The sequence below is a fragment of the Euwallacea similis genome, chromosome 22 (genome assembly GCF_039881205.1).
Source record: "Euwallacea similis isolate ESF13 chromosome 22, ESF131.1, whole genome shotgun sequence".
Lineage (NCBI taxonomy): Eukaryota > Metazoa > Arthropoda > Insecta > Coleoptera > Curculionidae > Euwallacea > Euwallacea similis.
In genome coordinates this window covers 1737757-1758812 of record NC_089630.1, presented here as the reverse complement: position 1 = coordinate 1758812, position 21056 = coordinate 1737757, and the positions used below count along the sequence as shown (strand labels likewise).

At 40.0% G+C, this 21056-nt stretch overlaps 1 protein-coding gene across 2 annotated transcripts; it reads left to right on the top strand.

Moving 5' to 3' along the window:
* Nucleotides 1-1808: 1808 nt before the first annotated feature.
* On the top strand, nucleotides 1809-20789 carry LOC136416052 (protein sprouty homolog 2-like). Of its 2 annotated transcripts, XM_066401035.1 has the most exons (3): nucleotides 1809-2196; nucleotides 8717-8793; nucleotides 16601-20789. In XM_066401035.1, the coding sequence occupies exon 3, from the start codon at nucleotides 16681-16683 to the stop codon at nucleotides 17419-17421; it is 741 nt and encodes a 246-aa protein (XP_066257132.1). In that variant the 5' UTR covers nucleotides 1809-2196; nucleotides 8717-8793; nucleotides 16601-16680; the 3' UTR covers nucleotides 17422-20789. The 2 variants fall into 2 exon arrangements, with proteins under 2 accessions (XP_066257132.1, XP_066257133.1); XM_066401036.1 differs by lacking the exons at nucleotides 1809-2196; nucleotides 8717-8793 and adding an exon at nucleotides 11259-11628.
* Nucleotides 20790-21056: the final 267 nt, after the last annotated feature.

Genomic DNA, 21056 nt, shown 5'->3' with positions numbered 1-21056 from the left:
TGTAAAAAAAATTCCAATGTACCGCCTCTGTTCCTTTCTCCCCTCTTTACCCAAGCTAAATTTAACAAAAAGAAAATAATGCCCCGGCTACGTAGCAGTGACCGTGAAATTGGCGTAGGTGGTGGGCAAACTTGGGATGGCTAAGGGGTCTTAGGAGGGTTCCTCCGCAGAATTCGGCAATGATTTTAGCACAGACGCTGCCTCTATTTTTAGCCGGACGAAATCAATTTCTCAGCGAAAACGGGCCGCCACTGATCTCCGTCCACCCAACCAAACTGTGCTGGTTGTTTCAACGAATACCAAGAAATCGGGAAATTATTTTGGTATGTGGGTTCAAGTATCTGCCCACCAGAATCGCCCGACACCCATTGCAATGGTTTATTTATTTTCTTATGGTCGCGGACAGGAAAAGAATTTTTCTCTGTACCGAAGAGAGTAGGCATATTGCCGCCTGGATCGGTAGGCAGTAGTAGGTCTATGAATACCGATTTTTCAAAATCAATCTACCACGTTTATTAAGCAGAAGTAATGCGAAAAAGATTAGAATCAAGACTTGGTGTAGTAGCTTCCGGTGCACGCAACGGAAACGCATGAGTAACCCTTTTTTCATAGTTACTTATGAATGAACTTTCCATTGAAAGAGCATTGTTTCATTCATTGCTCATAAGTTCATTCATCAAACAGTTTATAAGACGATTCGACGAATTTTACTAATCTATAGTTTATTGGTAAATATGGAATTTATTATGTAGCAGGTAATTCCTTTTAGTTACTTGCCACCGCTGCAGTTTTTACAGGGTGATGGCAACTGCATGAACAAATCTTCTCAAAAAAATGCGGATTAATTTTTTTATTGGGCAATTCACCACACCCGAAAGAAAATATCGGTGACACTGCGATTTCTGGATTTGACACACTCACACCAGGTGTGTAATTCCTGAACACGGTCTGCGCGTTTGCTATGCAGTTTTGCTCGCAAATTCCACTCGCGATGTACGTGAGTAGATGATGTCTTCCGAAGATACGCTGTCGACGTTGGTTAAGCAATTTCCATACGCTCGCAATTCAGTAATGTTTTCCAAATTCAGCTAATTTGGCCGCAAATGCTCTATATCCGATAAAAAACAATTACAGTAATGTAAGCATTTAGAATGAGACACCCTGTATATACTAGCTAATTCCAGATTTCAGGTAGCCACACCTACAAACTCGAAGTTTTTTAGCAAAAGATCGATAATAAACCGTAATTAGCAGGCCAAGTGTCCGGCACGGTCATCCCCGATGCGAATTCGCGCAATTAATTTTGTCTCCCATTCTTAAATACCATGAATCTATTTTAAGCAATTTGTGAATAAAAATGCTTAGGTAATTTTATTCATGAATTCTCCCATTCAACAACCCAGGCCGTCACACAGTGGAGCGCGACCGTGAAAATGACGGTACTAAAGCAGAAATCAGACCTTGTACGGTTGGAAAGAGCATCTTACGCATTCAAGCATTTAAATCCCGGTGAATTAGGCCTTTTTCGCTGCTTGCTCCGAGATTAGCAGTAATTTTCATGAGATATTCATGCTTTCGAATTCCGTGTGAATCGGGTTTTTTTATCGCTCGATGTGGGATTTACTAAAAATTTTACGAGAAATCAAGCGCATTAGCGTTGCCAAATCGCAAATTTTCAATTCATTGAGAAACCAATTTCCAGGCATTAATGAATGGCATCTCGCGCCATTAAATACGGAAACCGCTTTTGACTGAGAGAAACGTTGTTGGGGTCCACCGTGCCTAGCGTATTCACGTGGCAACGCCGACATCCGGCAACGTTGCCCCATCAAGAGCCAGAAGGCCATCGAAATCGTTGGTAAAAGGCAGCTTGCAAAGGCTAAAATAAATTTTTTAGTGCGCGATATCAAAGTTCGAAGTATTCGCCGAAGCCCCGAAAAGGATTTTTGACAAGTTTCGTGCGGAAATATCGTTCCTGGAGGATCCGAACCGTGCAGAAACGTCGGGAATCGTGTAGGATGAATTAAACATGGCCGCCGTGTGCGCGTTTGAAGAGAAGCAACAGTTGAACGGTTAATTTCCGCCCACGACGAGCGATTTGGGGCCGATTTCGCCACCCCTTGACTAGTGAACGGTGTGGCCGGTGACCCTATCGGGGATCCAGTACAGATTGCGGGTGATCCAAACGTGAAAAAGGTAAGTAAATCTCGACGTCGCATCCACAGGAAACGAAAACTTGGCAAGAGATTCGTAAACAAATTAAGTGCGAACGGAGAAGAGACCCTGACGATGTTTGTGTGCATGCCTGCTATTCGGGGATCGAAATTTAGAAATTTTATACGCGCTCAGACGAAGACCTCGTTTTTTGGGTTTTTGCAGAAGTGCCCTTAAAAGGCCCTTAAAGAGCACGGCCTGTAAACTCAGTTAAATGATTTAGTTTCTAGCCAAAAAAGTCACAAGGACTAGAAAGAATTCATTCAAAAGCGTGGGCGGGATCCCTCAGAAACGCACGTAACCCGCCTTGGTAAGAATTCACATGAAGCATGAAAGAAAATGCAAAATATTGCTAACCGCCTGCTTAAAATGGATTATCAAAATATCACTCTGGGACTGCATTTAATGTTATTTCCTAAGCTCACAATGTTTGCTCACTTTTAATTTCAATTTTGGGACCGCCCAGTAGCCCCCCTAGAGCAAAATAGACAAGCTAACGAGATATAAAAAAAACGCATAAACTTGTACCCCCTGCATAAGCCCTTGAAACACTCACACGAAGTGTGTAATTTCTGAACACGACCGTCTGGTACACTCACATTAAATTTAATTTCTGTCCTCGACCATATGTTCGCTGGACTTGTTTACTTCTACTACTACAATTTCGTGTAACTTACTTTACAACAATTCAAAAAACAAGTAATTTCGACTTATAAAAATTTATAATAATCATGTGTTTACCCATCAGGGTTCCGCTAATGCTGACGTTGCCTTAACATCCGGCGCCGAATTGCGTCGCTATTTTAGGCGTCGGCGGGCATAGGCGTACAAAATATTCTTCGACGGTGTCGAGCAAAAGGTGTTCTAAAGGCAAGCGACTGCATCGAGCCCCGTTTCCTTTGAGCCCTTTGTATTTTTTTGTCGCTCCAACGCCGCAACCATGGAGCTCAGTTTGGGTTTGCCATGCTCGTAGGTGTAGAGAGTCTTCAGTCGGAAAAGCTATCGAGAGATTGAAGCTTGGGAAATGCATCTTACGCTGGAGGTTTCCCCCTCTAGGGAGACTTCCGTGCAGCGAACCTCAAAGGTAACATCCTTGAGCGCAGAAAAACATAAAGGACATCCCATGCCTTTCAGAGGAAACCATGGATGTTCACGTAATAATTGTAAGTCAGATGGGATATTGCGTTTCCTTTTTTTTCGCCGGAAGTGCGACTGAACGTGCTGATGTCGGTGGGTCTGGGCCGGAAACCGCCCGAGTACCTCGCCGACTGTTTTTCACATTTTAAAGGATGTCCATAAACGTCGGCGATGTCGGGATATAGCCCGATAAGTTGCCGAGATTTTTTCGGCACATCGCCGACATCCTGGAAAAGGCCCTTGCCAATCGGATCGATTCGGGTACCGAAATTAGCGATGAGTTTGGTACTCGCCTCCCGCACCGAAGAACGGAAACAATCCATTTGCCATTGGGTTTTTGCTGCTACTGGTGATGCTGCTATCTCGTCGAAAGTTGAACGAACCCCGGCTTCGATGGCAAAATTAAATACGGAACAGGCCGATATATACTCGAGGTTCCCGCAAATAAACTGGAACATTATTTCGTTTACTCCATGAGACATATGAATATGTCTATAAAAAAATCTTTGCAAATTTGTCATGTCAGTTTGCATTTAAATTCTCCATTCAGTCTGTTGGGCTCCAACACGGTGAGTCCATGTCCATCTTCATACCTATAGTCACCTTGATGGTCAATCATCGATCTGAGAATTATTATCTCGGTTATTTCGTTTCAGTAAATTCCCTCGTGATTAAATTCATTTTTACCCGTTTTTGCCGCACCATCGTTTTGCAGAAAGACAATTTCACGATGCAAAAACTACTACGTTGTGAAATGGCTCGGTCAGCAGGACGAATTCCCGGTTTTAAATAAATCGAAAAGAAAAGAGTTTCGACCGGATCGAAAGGCCTGCGACGAGGCGGGCGCGACCGTAAAAATACCGATCAACATCTGGTTTCGCCGGAAACGCGACTTGATTTGTGTTTTTAGACAAGACCCGTAATAACTTTTTCTTTTGATTTCGTTGAGCCGTGTAACTGAGCTCCTCATCTCCTCGACTAATGCTAATGAACTCCATGGTTAATTGCTTCTGCAGCTACCCAACTTCAATAGACCCCATCGGTTATATACAAGCATTTATAACTTTAGATAGAGCATTTTGACTTTAATTAGTCACAAAAGAAATGGTCTACCCCTGAAGTGATGTAGCTCTAAATGGTCCCCTTTTCTACGCTTTGCACCACTGCTTTGAAGAAGAGTGGCTGCTTTAGTTTTATAGCACCAACTGCCCCGCAGAGAGAATCGGGAGGGGCATTATTGAATGTCCAAGAATTCTCCTATTGCAATGGCCCCATTTTCAAAATCTTGCGAGATCTTCCCGATTCAGCGCCAGTTAGTCCATTTTCGACAGTGTCAATCAATCTGGTATACGTGTCGGTGTGTGTTAAGGGGCGGCTCCACCATTACGTCTTGTCTAATGTACAAGTCTATCACCATTTTCAAGTTTTTTTTGTCTCATTTCGTTTGACAGTGGTCCCTCGTGGTCCGCTCTTGTTGTATATGCTATTTTGACCTCAGTTCAGCTGATTGGGATATTTCCCTATGTCAGAAAAGCTTTTGATTAGAAGCGAAGCCGGAATGTCCAGACACCCCTGTTGGAAGACTGCGATTCTTTGCCTGAGGTTGAGTACAAACCATTGGTTGGTTTTATGAGTCTAGTAGAAGTTACTATATAACAGTAAGATAACATTTTAATCATGAAATATTGAAATTGTAAAACTGCTGTGCTAGTAGAAGTCCTTATCTCTCTTTTTCAGACTTTATCAGAGTAATACTTCTGCAGTAATGTTTTCGGCTCATTTGCCTTATTAGTAGATTCACAAGGTTTAGACCATCTTTACCGATTGTTTAACACACAGTACCCGTTTAATTCTCGGGAAACGGTCCATTACGAATAAGCAGGATGTCCGTTGGCGGGGACCGGGGGGGCTATCAAAACCCAAACTCGATCAGAGGCGTACGATCGATTTCAACGTCGATAATCTTAACATTGGAATGCGTAAAACGCCAATAGAGCGCGATTTTTCAACCGTTTGATACTTATTAATCAACAGTAATTATTGTGTTGTCTTGCTGGCTGGATAACTGGAGTGTAAATATAGATTTTTACATTTACTTTCGAATAATATAATATTGTTCATTTAAGGGTCAACTACATAAATAGATATGCGACGATAACAGCCGGCAGAGCGAACAACATCTGAATTTTATTTCATTTAAATGAGGGGCATGAATTTAAGTTTAAAGGTAAGTAAGTTATTTTCTGCAATTTATCGGCCTCAGAACTATGCCGGTCTACTTGTGTCCGCGTAGCTCGGTGAAATCGTTGTGCTTTGCTATTGGTGGAGAGGTTACCGAGTATGCACGAAGCTCATCGATTTTGGTAAATCGGAAGTGAATCTGCAAATCGGTCCAAATTGTGCAGGTTTTGATGTTCCTGTGTTTATGCTGAAGTGTCTTTTGGAAGAGTAGCTTTTCGAAAAGAAATCTTTGGATTCCATAGCGAGTAGGCGCTTTAAAGCCTCAAGGTTTAATCCTATTATGAAACCAGTAGCAGCAGCAACGAAACACGTTTAAGTATAAATCTTATAGAAACACCTTATTAAAGGTTCTCCTCATATTGCTTAGGATCCCATCATTCAGTGTCGATAATTTATTGTTTGTTTTGAATAAAACCCCCTTTTTATAGCAACATTAACAGTAACAATCGTTCGTTTTATTGCGTCAATAAATATTTGCTACGAATCTAACACGATTGATCAATTATGCAAAAACCTGGTAAATTATTACAGTAAATCAAAATAAGCCGTGGGCAGCAGAAATTTGTTTAATAATCGTCGATTTTCTTAAAATTTTCAATTTAAACGAGCCCCTATCTCCTCGTAAACTCCGATAAAAACAGCCGATATCAGCACTTATATAACTCTTAATTTCCAGTTTTAATTGCTATATTTGGCAATAATCTGCAATGTGCTTCTTTTTATCGGTTTTGGTCAGTGGTACCGATAAAATTACTACATGCTGCGAAACGCGGATTGTTAATTTAAGCAATATAAAAATATGTTTATTATTAAAACCTTCCGCGATAACGACGTGTTTGGGTTCGCAAATTGGGAAGATTATTTTATTGGCTACGCTTTATCCAATCGGGACAACTCTAACATTGAACTACATTTTAAAAAAATGGGAAGAGGTTCTGTTTCTGCAAGGCCTGTTGTGGCGAACATAACATATTATTATGTACATACATTTCCTACAAGGCTCAACCTACGCCACGACACGAGCACAGGTATAAAATCCCTGCATATGAATCTTATATGAATCAAATAAAATATAAAACATCGAGGCCCGAGATACGCTATCCCAGGCCAGAATGTTTAGTTCACTGATGCGGTTGAAGGTAATTTGAAGGCTTCTCGAAAGCCCACCAAAATGCTCAGGAAAGTCCCTTGAAATTCCTCAGTAGTACCTCTAATGTCCCTGAAACCTTGTTATAAATATTTGGGGCGGATTGTTCATTTTCCCTTTTAATTTGTTTGGGAATAACGCTTCACACATAAATAGGGGTAGAATTGCACACTTTTTTCGGTTAAGACTGACGGGTAATACCATTCACCGTTTACTAAGGACGAAAACCTTTATTAACGTTTCGGTGGCATATCTGTCACCATCTTCAGACCTTAGTAAAACATAGCTGGAAAAACGAAAAATAACAGAACTAAAGACTATGGACTTCGTTACTATATAAAGTATGTGAAGCACTAAAAATTCCTTGCTTCAATCGTTCAGGAGTAAATTTTTAGCCCGCAAGTCATTTCATCATTGAGGTATTTAGTGATTTCAGGTAAACGATTGGGGTTTGATCATTGTACCTAATTTAACCCGTCTTTTATTAAACATTATTTATCTGTGTTAGTGATTACTAAGAGGTGTTTGTTAGTAATACATGTCGCTTGCTAAATGAATGCGCTGCAGTACAAGTCTGAATTGCGACATCTCAACTATTGATGCTCATAAAAAATTGTTTAAGGAATTTCATAATTTACGAGAACATCAAACAGGTGTCGTTCAGCCAAATGAGTTGTATATGATATTTCCAGTATTATCATGGGGCAAACAATAGTTCAATTTCTCTACGATCTACGCTTTCATGTAATGACAAGCAAAACAAGACCAAGACCATCCTTTTATATGCAAACGCCTCCATTAAATTGAATGAACCCATTGAACGCCGAATTCCGGTCTATTAAGAAGGATATTAGGTCAGCCACGGTCGAGGGGTGCAGGAACCGGTACCAAACGAAGACAAACGTAGCGTCCTCCACTATCAGAACAAAGACGACATGAAACTGGTACCGGTCGCACGACTCGCGCCTACCGGTCGTGCTACCGAGCTACGCGCTTAGCCCTGGGCTACAAAGATGGTGCCCGACCCGGGTCCCCCCGCCGACCCACTCCAGGTGGTACCGGTGTTGGGTGAGATGGAGCGTACCTGATTGGGTTATAATCTTTTTTTTCGTGGTTCGATGGGACAGAGAGAAATCTCTTCGGAATAATATTCGTATTCGCGTTTCAAATGAAATAAGGTGGGAATTTGAGGGGGAAACCGTAACGGATTTTTTCAGTCAGTTGCCTCAGTTGATGGTACCGACTAAACCCTTTATTTGTTACAGTCATAGCGTGTCTGAAAAGAAAATTGAGATTTTTCCACAAAATTATTAATTTCGATTTATATTTTTTGGGAATTGTGGCAGGTACTGGAAAGAGGTTGAATGTCGAGATGGCACTTTTGCATTACATGATGGGGTATAAGATGAAAATAACTTTTCTATGAAATTCCGTATGAACCAGTTTGAACTTTTTTCTAATTATGACAAAAATCTTGAAAACGCAGAGTAGAATGGAAGGTCAAACCTTGTCAGTGGGAACCGGACGTTATTTCACCTTTCAGAGGCCAAGTTTCAGTTTGCATACGTTGTAACAGCGATTCTCGCCATGTTGTCGTCGAATGCCGTCAAAAACGGCATAATTCATCCGTTTAATTCGAATGACTGACATTTTATTTCGGACCGGAGGAAATCGTTAAGCGTTTCACCTCGCGTTACGCCCACTCTCCTTCGGTCCCGAACAGCTGTCTCGGGAGCCCACGGATTTTCGGAATTTTAAATTTACATAGAAATCTCAACTCGCCAACAGAGAGAACGGACGAAAACCGAAAACGCCTTTGAATTAAATATTTCTGGCCCACTTTCTGCTATTTTTAGTACTCCGTTGCACTTACATGACATCAAGTATTAGCTAACTGGAACTAGTTGAAAACATCGCTTCCCACACAAGTCAATTTTTTGTAATGAAAATTAACGAAAAAATTATCTATTGTTTCAGGTGTAACGCAACGTGTCCAGAATTATTGTCCTGAAAGCACCGGTCCTTCGATCAGCTTGGGAATGTGAAACTAACAGGTAGGGTTGACTATCACCATAAATTTATTATATTTGGCAAAAGGTTTATTTTGAAGTAAGATTCTACCAAGGGTTTTCAAATGACTGATGTCCCAATGAGCTATTTGCCTGACAGAAACGACGGAAGAAACGATAAAAATTTGATACCAGCACAACCATCACCACCCATTACATCACAGTTGTGTAATATATTTTCGAAATTATAACTTCCTGTGCGTGCACATTTAACCTCATATTAATAAAGGCAACGTCCTGACACGATCCACATTTAATTGTTTAAACCTGATATCGTCAATATTGCCAACACTGCTGGCCTAGGCTACTTTCTTCTCGCTTTCCCACTGCAAAAAATCCACGGAGACGACGTTATGTCAGGAAGTATCGAATTTCCATTACTGCGTAACAATAATAATTGTTTATGCACATTTGCGGTAATAAAAACCGTGTTGGTTTCTAACAACCAAGTGCATATGTTTAATGTGTGTGTTGGCAAACCGTATCGATTTCCATGTGATGGGCACGCTACTGAGGACGACCTCCAGAAGGCCTTCTTCAGGTCGGCGGAGTGGCCGAGTCACTGACCATGCAACCATAAGGTTCTTTTTCCCGTCCGCCCGCGTTTGTTTGACAACATTTCTTCGCCTCTTTATCAACCACCACGTTTCCGCAATAAACGTATTACTTGTCTCAAGTGCATAGATACCATCGATATTGATTTAAAGCCCTCATTATCGGAGAAACAAGATAATTATTTCCGGCCCGATATCTGCATGAAATGTCTCTATTTATAGGGATTAGACACTGATCAATTAATGGAAGAGTAAATAGGAGATTAGATAAGCCCGTTTTGTTTTTCGTTCACTATTTCGGTCACAAATTATGAATGAAACTCAATATCCGTCCTTATCTGTGGCGTAGATAAGTTGGCTTTTTTGGGTACTTTAATTAAAAACATTGACGTACCCTGCGGCTGGAAGCTCGAGGTGAGAGTGTACGCCACTGCTTTAAGCTTGTGATAAATGGCGGATGCGATATTGGTTCTTAATGATTTGAATAGCTTTTAAGTACCTATGCATACTTGGGTTTTCTGTGGTTAATGTGCGTATCACGCGGCGGACATCACAAACTGTTGATTAATTATAAAATTGCATAGCTACATGCTGCTCAAACCACGAAGTTGTAGAAAGTATTAAAAACGCAATATTTTGAATAAATTTTGTGTTTATGCGCCATTATCTCAGAAACTATCAAAGATAGACATGCGTTGGCATTACATACAAAATATTTATAATTGTCCAATAATTTATAATGATATCGTTAAAACCAAACTTGGCAACAACAGTTGTGCTTGTAGGGATATGGAAGGAAAACCAAATTAAAACAAAAATATACGAAAATATGATGCATATAGTCATATAAAAGCAAATCAACCTTATAAAACGATCTAAGCTAATCCGCAGTAAATCATCTACTCAAAAATCGGGAATTCCAGGTGTAATTCCAGGTTTTCACTTTTATTAATTAATACAACGTTTTATTAATTTAATACCAGTGTAAACAACAACCTGATAACTACTTTATTGTTGAAAGCTATCTTATTAAAAGGTAATAAGTTGAAAGTAAACCGCGTCGATGCTGAATGAGAAACCACTATGAATGCAATTATGTAAGAGGCGTCCATCCTGGAGGCGCGCCACTGGCTTCCTTGAATGCACGTCGCCCCCCGCTCCGGCCCCCCGCGCTCCCCATTCATTCATGATGGCGGCCCCATTCATAAAAACCGCCTCGGCTAGTCGGTCGAGTGCGCCGTTGCCGGATTTCCACTTCCGTTCGTCAGGGAGCAAATCGATTTTTGCCGCCTCGAAGTCATCCGTTCTGGCCCGTGAATGAAACATGGCCGATTTATTAGGTTTAATTGGGCGAATGAGTGTAAAACTCTGATAAGAAGACATAGAGTTATTTATATTCCATCTGTGAGCAATTTAATGGGTAATCCAAATCTGTCACAACTATAATTTGCCATTTCAATAATGGTTGCTGGGAGCAATGTCACTGACAGTGGAATAAACAAACAAAAGACAGATTGCCCTGATGTAACCCAATAAGGTGAAGGAATTTTATCATGGTTTTGTCCAATTTTGTTTCCGTATAAGTAACTCCTTTCTGTTGTCATTAGTTCTATTATGTCATTTCCATAGAAAAACATCCATGGAAAAGGGGATCACACATTGCCCCCATCAAATCCAGATTTTCTCCTGACTCAACTCAATTTTGCAGTATCACAAACAAACAAGCCTGTATATATCACCTTATTGACGTCACCTCGCCCAAAACAACGAGGGTTTTAAACGTTTTAACCAAGTACCATTTACGTCATTTCCTGGACCGTTCTACTACTCACGTACATCCCAAATCTCGCTTTCTTCCGTAATCGTGTCAAACTGACAACGCTGCGCGGCACGTTGCCCTCGCCAATGAACCGATCGTGCCCGAACGATCTTCAGTCGGTTCCGGAACGCCGTGAGAGTAGTACCGTCCATTGATTCGTTTTTTCAACGAGATATCGGAACATACCCCTTAGGCACGATTCAATAGGAAACGTGTACGCGAGTGCGTTCGATATATATGGTGCCAAACTGGATTACACCCTGGATGCAGTGTATCGAGTGCAAAGTTTCTTTTTTTAAGCAGTGTGGTGCCCAAAGAGGATTAGCTGGATTAATCTCGGTTAGGGAATAAAGAAGAGCACTCGCGCCCTCGTACAGAGTGAGCGAAAAACGGCATCGCATGAATGTGGGAACAGCAGGGAGTCAACAGATTGCGAATGACATTGAGGTGCGTGTGGGTGTGTTTTCCCATTCACATTTATTTTCAGATGACGTATTGTAGTAGTCGACCAGAGACGCGTACAGTGGCGCGCTCTGCGCCATCCATTCAAAAACGCTATTTTTATTTGTGGTTATAAAGTTTGGTAAATACCCAATAATAGTAATAATACAAATAAGTAAATAAACACCAAAGCCAGGAGTTCGTTGAACCGGAGATCCGTCAAGATCATCGAAAAGAAGGTTGTTGAAGATCGTTTTTATTAAGTATTCATTCATTCGTTCTATGTGGGTACCGGATACAGCATCCTGTTTGCCAACACTAATATTTAAAGCGGTTCTGAATGCGGCCTTCGGTACCGCCGCGGAGGACGGCCTAGAATTCGTCCGTGCAGTATTTGCGGATTTTTTACTCCAACCAAGAAAATTATTAAAAGTGAGAAGATAAATTTTGTGGACGGTGTTCAGTAGATTCCTGAAAGAAGAAAAAGCAACGTTCACGCTTAGAGAAACAAATATAAAAGAGGGATAAGATTGCAACTTCAAAAGAAAGAAGCTTGATCGAGCTTTAAAAGAACAAAAAGAAGGAAGCTCAAAGCGATGAGGATAAAATAATCGATACTTGAGGGCACAGATAATTAAGTAGTTAGTACAAATCTGCCAACTTAGCTTTCAGGGGGCGCGCTATACAAACTTCTATTAAAATGTGAATGCCGCACACTATAATCACCTTCTCCTAATAATACCTGCTCTGAACGTATTTTAACTAAAGAAAGTGTCTTGAAGGTGTAAATGTTCCTTACTTACACCCTCAAAATCTAGTGCTGGATCTTCCGTAATTAAATCCAAAATATCTTAAAGCCAACGTATTGAATCTAGTAACTCTGCATTCTTACACATTTTTGAACCATTTTCTGTTGTCTGAATGGACCTCAAAATAGTACTACTTGGGACTTGCTTGAGGACTTGAGAGTCCTATTTGGAAACAATTCTTCGATGATCGTTTTATACACTTTCCCGATCTTATTTGGATTTTTACTGATGTCAATCTATTTCTTATTTTGCCTAATCTAGTGGTTTTCTTTTTAGATAATTTATGTGCAGAAGTATTTAACAGGTGCATTCACTGTTTCTCAGTTTTTCACCACCACAGTTTTTTTGCAATGGTTAATAAGTTGAGCAACATGGCAGATACGGACACAAATTCCTTCACATGTAAAGCTTATTGTGGTCTCTACCTAATTAAATATGTCCCTCTACTTTGACCGAGCAAAAAAATCATTATGAAGAACTCTATTCCAATGGCGACTGCTAGGGTCTGCCATGGCTACGTCAGCCCGTCATTTATGTTTGCAACACGGGTCTGCTGTCATTCTCTGGTTGAGAATTGTACCATAGGGCCGCCTTTCGTTTGTTGGGCATTTTGTTAGACGGTCCCTTAATAAAACTTACAGTATTTGGTCTGGTGCTAAATGCGATAGATCGAGAATTAAACATGCGTAAATAGTCAAAAAGTAACGATAAATTAAAATTTAAGTCCTATTTTCTGCGTTTTTTTAAGCTTTATTTCGCATTTTCTCCTATCTCCGCTGTCGAAAAAACATTTTCGTGACAAACTTTGCGGCCTTCTCGCCCATTAAGCGTTTCCGTTATTCGAGGAAGATTGAAAATGACCGTAACAAAGTACCGCGTGTCTCTCTCTGTCTCTCTTATCGCACAATAAGTCTATTAGTATGTAATAGCGTTTCCTGTATGAAAATATTAATTGCCGTTATAGCTGCAACATTACAATGAATGGTTTGTGCCGACCCTAAGCATGGGTCTTGTTCATTGATTCAAGTTTCGATGTGGGTTAATAATGTAATGAAATAGGCAGTTACTGGAAGTTGTTTGTTTTCTTATCAAGTTGGGAAAACTGCGAACGAAAACGAAACAAATTTTTAGTTATTTTTTGCGGTTCGAGGAAGGCATCAGAACCAGTATGATGAGAGATATTCGGCCTTGGGGTCGTGTTCGAAACGCAATGTTTACTTATATAACGGGCTTTTTCGTTGATCCCGATCTCCGCGTTTTGTCAACATTATCGCATTCCGAGCTAGATCCAATACAATAATAGATTATTCTCTTTCACTCTTTAAAGAGAACGTAGATTCACTCTTGTATTGCACGGTTTATCAGACAGCCACACACTTTTTAATAATAATTGTTAAATTGACAACGATTTTCCATGTTTGTTGTCATAAATTTAGTGGTTAGACAAAATGGTTCCTGCTCTATAAGCTATCAACACGAGCTGTATGATTGTTCACTTGAAACAGAGCGACTTCTTCCCAAAACTGTCTGTTTGCATGAGACCACGTCAGTCCCGACGCTCTTGTTGGAACAATTAAAGTGTCCTAAAAAGATGAAATTTCGTTTTTTTTAATATCGTATGAAAAACTCGCCAGTGTTTGACCAGAATTTTCCGATCCCTCAGGAAATCGTTCACAACATTTTCATGCTAAACCGTGAAAGAGATTCGAGGAAAACTTTCCTACCTATAAAATTAACGAAAGCTAATGAGATACACGAAAAAAATTAACCTTTAAATGGTTTTCAAGGTAACCGTGGAATAATCGAATTCTAGCGATTCACGTTGTGTGACGGCACTTCCGGAATGTTGTTGTGTAATGGTTCCGCATAACTTCAATGCGTGATTTTGTCGGTTTTTAAACCTGAAATTGGCGAAAGAAACCCACATTGGCGTTCGTCGGCGAAGATCTCATTAGGAATGATAAATATGCATGGATGTATTTAGTCGGATGTGCATCGCCAAATAAGTAGAAAGGAAACGGACCATTAACAATGCCGTATTTAACTCGACTTTAATAAACAACAGGATGTGCGTGTGTAGAAAGATAAAATTGCCGTTTCCATAAAAATAAACATACATCCTCGTAAATCTAGAGTAAACAGCTAGGTGTAAATCGAGGTGTAAACACTATCTTACGCAGATAACTGAACGGCAGTGAGATTCACTGATATTCAACTAGGATGAGCGCGTAGACTTTTCGGCACTAGATCACGAACAGTAGACGCATTTGGTGAATCAATCGAAGGAAACCCGGGGAGGAATGCGACATAAAGCGCAAGAAGCTAGCGATTCTGACACATTATCATTCGCGGTTGTGATTTAATTGATGTTTTTGTTTACGATTCCCCATACTCTTTGCGCTGAAATTTCACTTTGCACATCTCGCATCAAGCATACATAATCCCGATTAGACAATTTGTTTTCTGCCGCGCCAGAAATAATCATACGAATCCGAAATAGCGCTTTTCGTGTATTTCTGGAGCCTCATTCCTGTAAAAATAGGTTAACCTCTTTATAAACCTGATCGCCATTGTTTTAAGCAAAACGATTCGTTCATTCAGTTGTCCGCAGGCAAATTGCTGAAGCCGAGGTTAAATCTATTAAAACTCTGATTAAAACATCTACTACATACTTACAACGGACGAATAACGTGATATGGTGAGCACGGTCTTGTGCCGCTTGTGCGAAACGAATTGGACTGGCTCGCACAATTGCAATTGATTATGACAAATGATATCGTAAAAATAACCTTGTTCTGGGATATCTTTAATGAACTTTGGGCTCATGGTTCCCCGCATACCTGAGGGCACATCCTCGCCTCAGACACGAAAAGAAGGCCCCTCCTAATCACTTTCAATTACCGAAGATTATTATAGGTATTACGAACGTGGGCTAAAAACATTAAGAGCCGTAGTAAAATGGGGTACACAGGCGTGTCTTTCACAAAGGCCTTGTCGCGCCCACGCAAAGTTCGCGTGGGTCGCGTTTCGACCTAGTCCGCCTCGTGTTCGGAACGTCGATTCGACGTGTATTTACAGTTACTGAGGGCAGTGAATTACATTAACATTAACGAAATTCTTATTTTGTTTGTAAAAGATCTGGTAGCAAAGGCTCCAGATGGGTAGTAAAGTGGGCCTATTTACCATCAAAGTGTCATGTTTTAATCAAAAACCGCTTCTCTTGTAATACATATCAACTCGAATTTGCTACAACACACATAATGTTGAAGTGCATGTTTGGTCCCTTCAAATGGTCTATCTGATTTGGGAAATAGAATGGTTGGATCAACTGTAATACACTCGTTTGACTCCGTGCACCAGGTATGTCGCTTTCACCTCACCCTGCGTGAATTCATTTCTACTATGAATATTTTGATGTTCCTTCCATTTTCCTAACTTGATCTGACCTGACTCATTGGTAATTCAGGCGTTGTTGTCAAGTTTACACGTTTATTCCTTTGATAGCTATTTTTTAGTTCAATTTTTTAACGTGGAAATGTCACAACCGTCATATTTTAAAGGTCAACAATAGGAAACCAGGTCAGTATCCTCAGGCGTTTGAATTTTGGATCCTTATTTTCCGATCTATCAAAATTTTACAATAATGAAGGGATATAAATTGCGCCGAGGCCTTTTGCTTACGTTAATTAGGTTAAATGTTCTTTACTTAAGCTGACAATTTAATAATGAGGAATAGAGCCCACAAGAGATGTGCATCAGCAAATAATTATGTTATTTATATTAAGCTACGGGCATATATTATATTCCATTGTTTTAATGTTTGTTAAATGTTAATTAATGATGATATCAAAAATTTGGCATTCGAAAATGAAAATAATGAGACGAAAGTGGAAAGAGGTTAATGAGATCATAAACAAAGCAAATTTGGTTTCAGTGTTGCCAACCCAAGATTCGCAAACTTGGCAACAGCGTGGCTCAGTTGGTGACAATATATAATTTTGTTTTTGACACCCTGACGTTTATGGAAGGCATGTTTGGTATTAAGCTCTAAGCGCTCGGAGCTAACTTTTGTCATTTTTTTCGATAAGTTCGAGTGAGAGGATTTAATTCTGTCTGGTAGATTTTTTAAAGGTGATTAATTGATTAATGGTGAATTTCCTTGGTTTCAGAATTGAAGAGGAGCGATGACGGCCACGCACGGCATCGGCCGGACAGCCATAACGAGCCGCTGAGAGCCCCTGGGCCGGGGATGGATGGGAATGGCTTCCCGTCAGCCCCTTTGCGAGGCCCCGGCGGGCCTGTGCCCCTCATAAGCATTCCGCTGACTGCATTGCGTACCTCGGCAGTGTCCTTGACGTCACCGAGGCCCGAAGCCGAACGTCGCGACAATGAGTACGTGGATACACCCCTCAGGGGGACCCTCAGGCCACCTTCGTCGCCGGCACCCCTGCACCGACCGCCTGCCCCGGTGCCCCCCTCGCAACCACCCATCAACAAGCAACCGGTGTCGTTCAGCAAGGCGACCCCAACACCCCCCTGCGACACCTCACGACCCAACATCATTTGCACCACCTGCGGACGATGTAAGTGTGCGACATGTCGAACCCCGAAGCCGTTACCGGAGTACTGGTGTTGTAACGGGAGCTGTCTGCTGTCCGCGGACAGTATTGTGGATTACACTTCGTGTCTGTGCTGCGTTAAAGGACTGTTTTACCACTGTTCGGAAGCGGACGACGTGGACAGCAGCTGTGCGGACGATCCGTGCGGCTGCGGACCAGATCGTCGGGCCGGCCGTTGGGGCTGTTTGGCCGCTCTGGTCTGCGCCCTGCCTTGTCTGGTGTTGTATTGGCCGCTACGCGGCGCCAAGCGGGCGGTCGAACTCTGCTACGAGCGACACTCACGAACGGGCTGTCGATGTCGGCTGCCTAAACAGCCGCCCAGACCGCCCGCCAAACGACTGCTGGCCAACGATTCGTTGCAAGACTTTTAATTTATTAATACGTATATTAGTGTATATAGAACTGCCGCCGCATCTGTTGCGGTCTCCAGTATTATCTAGTCCAGCGCCGAGCAGTGGCGCAGAGCGAGTGTGCCTGAATAACTCTTGTGTACATCTTTTCCATTAAATTTTACATTTTTTCATTTTTATTTATTTATTATTAATTTAAATTATTTATGGCTCGGACGTTATTGCTTTACCAAGGCGCTTATTCCGAATTAAGCAGTTCCTTATTCGTCAGTCCTAATCTAGTCTGTAATAGTATCTTACAATTATTTCTGAAAGTGAAGCGGTTGGAGGGGAGGAGGAGTTCTGAGAATGTCAAGATTCCAAGTAGATACACAGGGTGGTTATCTCCTAATGTGTCAAACATCAATCACGATATACTCTTTCTGCAGTATACTAATTTATTTGAATTTGTCTTTTATGAAAATTGACAGTTTTTAAGAAAATTTTGACATGACGTTATTTATTAGTTTAGGTTTACTCCATTAAACGAATCAAGTGATTATTATTTATAATAATGTATAAGATCTTAAGTTCAATTCAGGATAGGCACCCTTGTATTTACTACATACATATTTACTTTTACTTGTATAAAACCTTGACAGCATATATCCAAAATTATTATGTTTCATTTAAGACAAATTTAGCGAAAATGATACTTCATAAACTAGATTTTTCGCAAAGTTTACGATTTTACAGGTAGGCATGACGATGCCATTTTTTCTCTTAAAATGCAATTTTCTCAAGGATCTGAGATATTTACTTTTACAACCTGGCAACACTGGTCGCGATCCTTATCTATTAGAATGGTAGGTATACGGTGCGCCTAAAAATTAGAATTTTCTCTATTTTTTTCACATTTGCGACTCGAGTCAAAAAAGAAAAAATAGGTGTAAAATATTTTTCAACGTACTATTGATTGGAATAATTAAAAAAAGCTCGTGGAAAACCGCATTCAGATGGCGATCACTATGTAAATGCATATATTTAAATCATAAAGAATTTCCCACATTCCAATATTCAACTAATAAGTGGAAATCGATGGTACCTGGCAGCTACCGCTTTTAAATTCACCAATTTCTAATGTGACCAGTTGTCTAGAACAAGAAATGTGGTGAATTTTGGAATTTGCGGATTCTAGACACCAGTGGTATTTTTCCCATTTCCGGCACTTTTCTGAATTCCCCCAAAAATTCCCTTTTTGATTTTCCACACTTTCCCTCCCTTACACTCCCCTCCATACTTATTTATGATGTTTGCACACCAAATTTCTTCAGTAGTTTGCCTATAAGAAAATTCAATTTTCTATGCCGATACTATGGCATACTTAAGATCGCTTTTATAAGATCAGCTTAAACTGTGCTTTGAGAATTAAAGATTAAATCAACAAAAAAATTGCGTTTCAGGACCTGCTGAAAACTCCAAATTGAGCTTTACCTTAACCTGTACTTCCGGTATAGTTTAAACCTTAATTTGAAGTCAAAAAGAAGAAGCAGTAAGCAGTTTTTATCTGCTCTTCGACTCGGTTATAAAAGTCCTGCGACGTATTGCTCCGTTTTTCTTATGCTTAGCATGATAAGAAATTGACGAAAAAAGTGACAATGATACATCGGCTGTAATGTGTCACTTTAAAGTCTAGACAATAAACGTGACGCTTTTCTGCTTGTTTCGTGTCACTAAAAGGTCACTTTCAAATGACAGTAAATTAAACACAACCGTTAGCTAAAAAATGTAAAAGCACTGCTTTTATAAAGATATTCAGCTTAAACTTAACATTTTGTATGAAGTTTAAACTGGATTTATTGATGGTTGTAAAAGTTGCCTTTAAAGCGACTTTAGTAGTCAGTTATTGAGAACCGTCGAGTACCCCAAATTGACATGTTTTCTTCTCGTTCCATTCATTGAAATACAAATAAAACATTAATTTGGGGTACCCAAGGCATATCAGTCGTTTGCCGAAATCGTTTCTGAACATACAATGTTTGACTTCACTCTCAAGGGAGTATTATCCAACATATGACTATAGATCATTCTAAATGGATGTCGGGCCAAATTATAAATTTAATGTGCTGAGAAGTTTTACATGAAGTTGGTTCCAACTGACACTAATAGCTTCAGGGTAAAAGTTAACGGCACATTAACAATTTGGCCCTTAAATCCAACAGAGTAGACCCAATTTGATCATTTACGCACACTTGGTTTTGCAATAATTTCTGACATATTTTTGTTATTGTATTGATACGGTGTGAACCGTCACCAGGGTTCAGAAGATAAGCCAACTTTTTAAGGTTCAAAAAGATAATAAGAGGTGTATTACTTTCTTTTGAATTTTAAGAGGTAACTTAATTTTTCTAGTATCTAGTATCTGGCTCTGCGCAAGCCTAAAGGAGAAAAAATATATTCAAGAGATTGGTTACGTAATAGAATTATTATTGTGAGTATAGGCTACATTCCTTTTAAACCAAAGAGATTCATTACTGTCTTTTAAATAATCATTAAAATTGTACTTAGCCAATTAAGACAGTCCAGTTCCAATTTGTTTGTTATTTACCTCCACGCAACTCGAATAATACAGTTACATTTCCATACACATTGTAACCCTTCATGAAAATCATTTTTACTTGATACGTAATATAGTATTTCAAGCTTTGGATTTGTGACTTACTCGTGTTTTATACGTGTTTTGACTGAATGTTTAAAGAGCCAAATGAGTGTTTAATATTGTTAATAAGCCGAAAACAATTTAAACCAAGACTGATCAATTTCTTACATTAGCAGTCTGCGTCTCTATTGTTTTCAGTCCACGTATTAGCTTCGAGAACATTAATAATAATAATTGTTATATGTAGCAAACTTGTATTAAATAGTACACCTCTTTTTCTAACCCATAAATTGTATATTTGTTTAAAAAAAGTGTAACACTTACCATCACCATAGAGGGAATCTCTGGGAAGATGGAAAGCAATACTTTCAGATTTTTGTTGATTCGCCCAGATCGAATCAAGAAAAATCGATTTTTGGAATAGGTACACAAAGGTCATGAAATGATGGATGGGTCTTGTGATGGCCGGCCGGTTTAAGGATTTCACGTGTTTGCATCAAATGCCGAATGAAAGAATATAAAGAAACTCCCGTATCTCTAAGGGCTATATGAAAATAACCCTATTCTACTAACGCCCCTTATTAGCGCAAAATCGGCCTGCCATTAACACAACCCTGCTAATGTAAAAATGGAGGGTATCTCACCATTAAGTGCCAAATATTGGCAGTAACTGTGCATAGTAATTGTATATTGTACATATTAAAATTGTAATTTTATTCTATGTTAAATAATAACGATGATCAACAATTTACTTCACTTGGTTTCATTTCGCGTATAGACCTAACAATCCTTAAAATCCGACGATGAAGGATGATTTTAGCCCCTTAGGAGGGACGGAATCAATCTAATTTTGATAGATACCTATGTTGAAATGCAGTATCTTGCGGAGACTTCGCAAAAAGATTGGGGAAATAAAGCGGCTTAAAGGAACAAATTGAGAGCAGACATGTTTTGCCCACATTACAGTAGTTTTTTACCTCAAAATCCAAGAAAAAACGCTGCTAAAACACAATACAGA

Bases quoted from the DNA above. Each gene is read 5' to 3' on its own strand.
- LOC136416052 (XM_066401035.1), top strand. From the start codon at position 16,681: ATGGATGGGAATGGCTTCCCGTCAGCCCCTTTGCGAGGCCCCGGCGGG.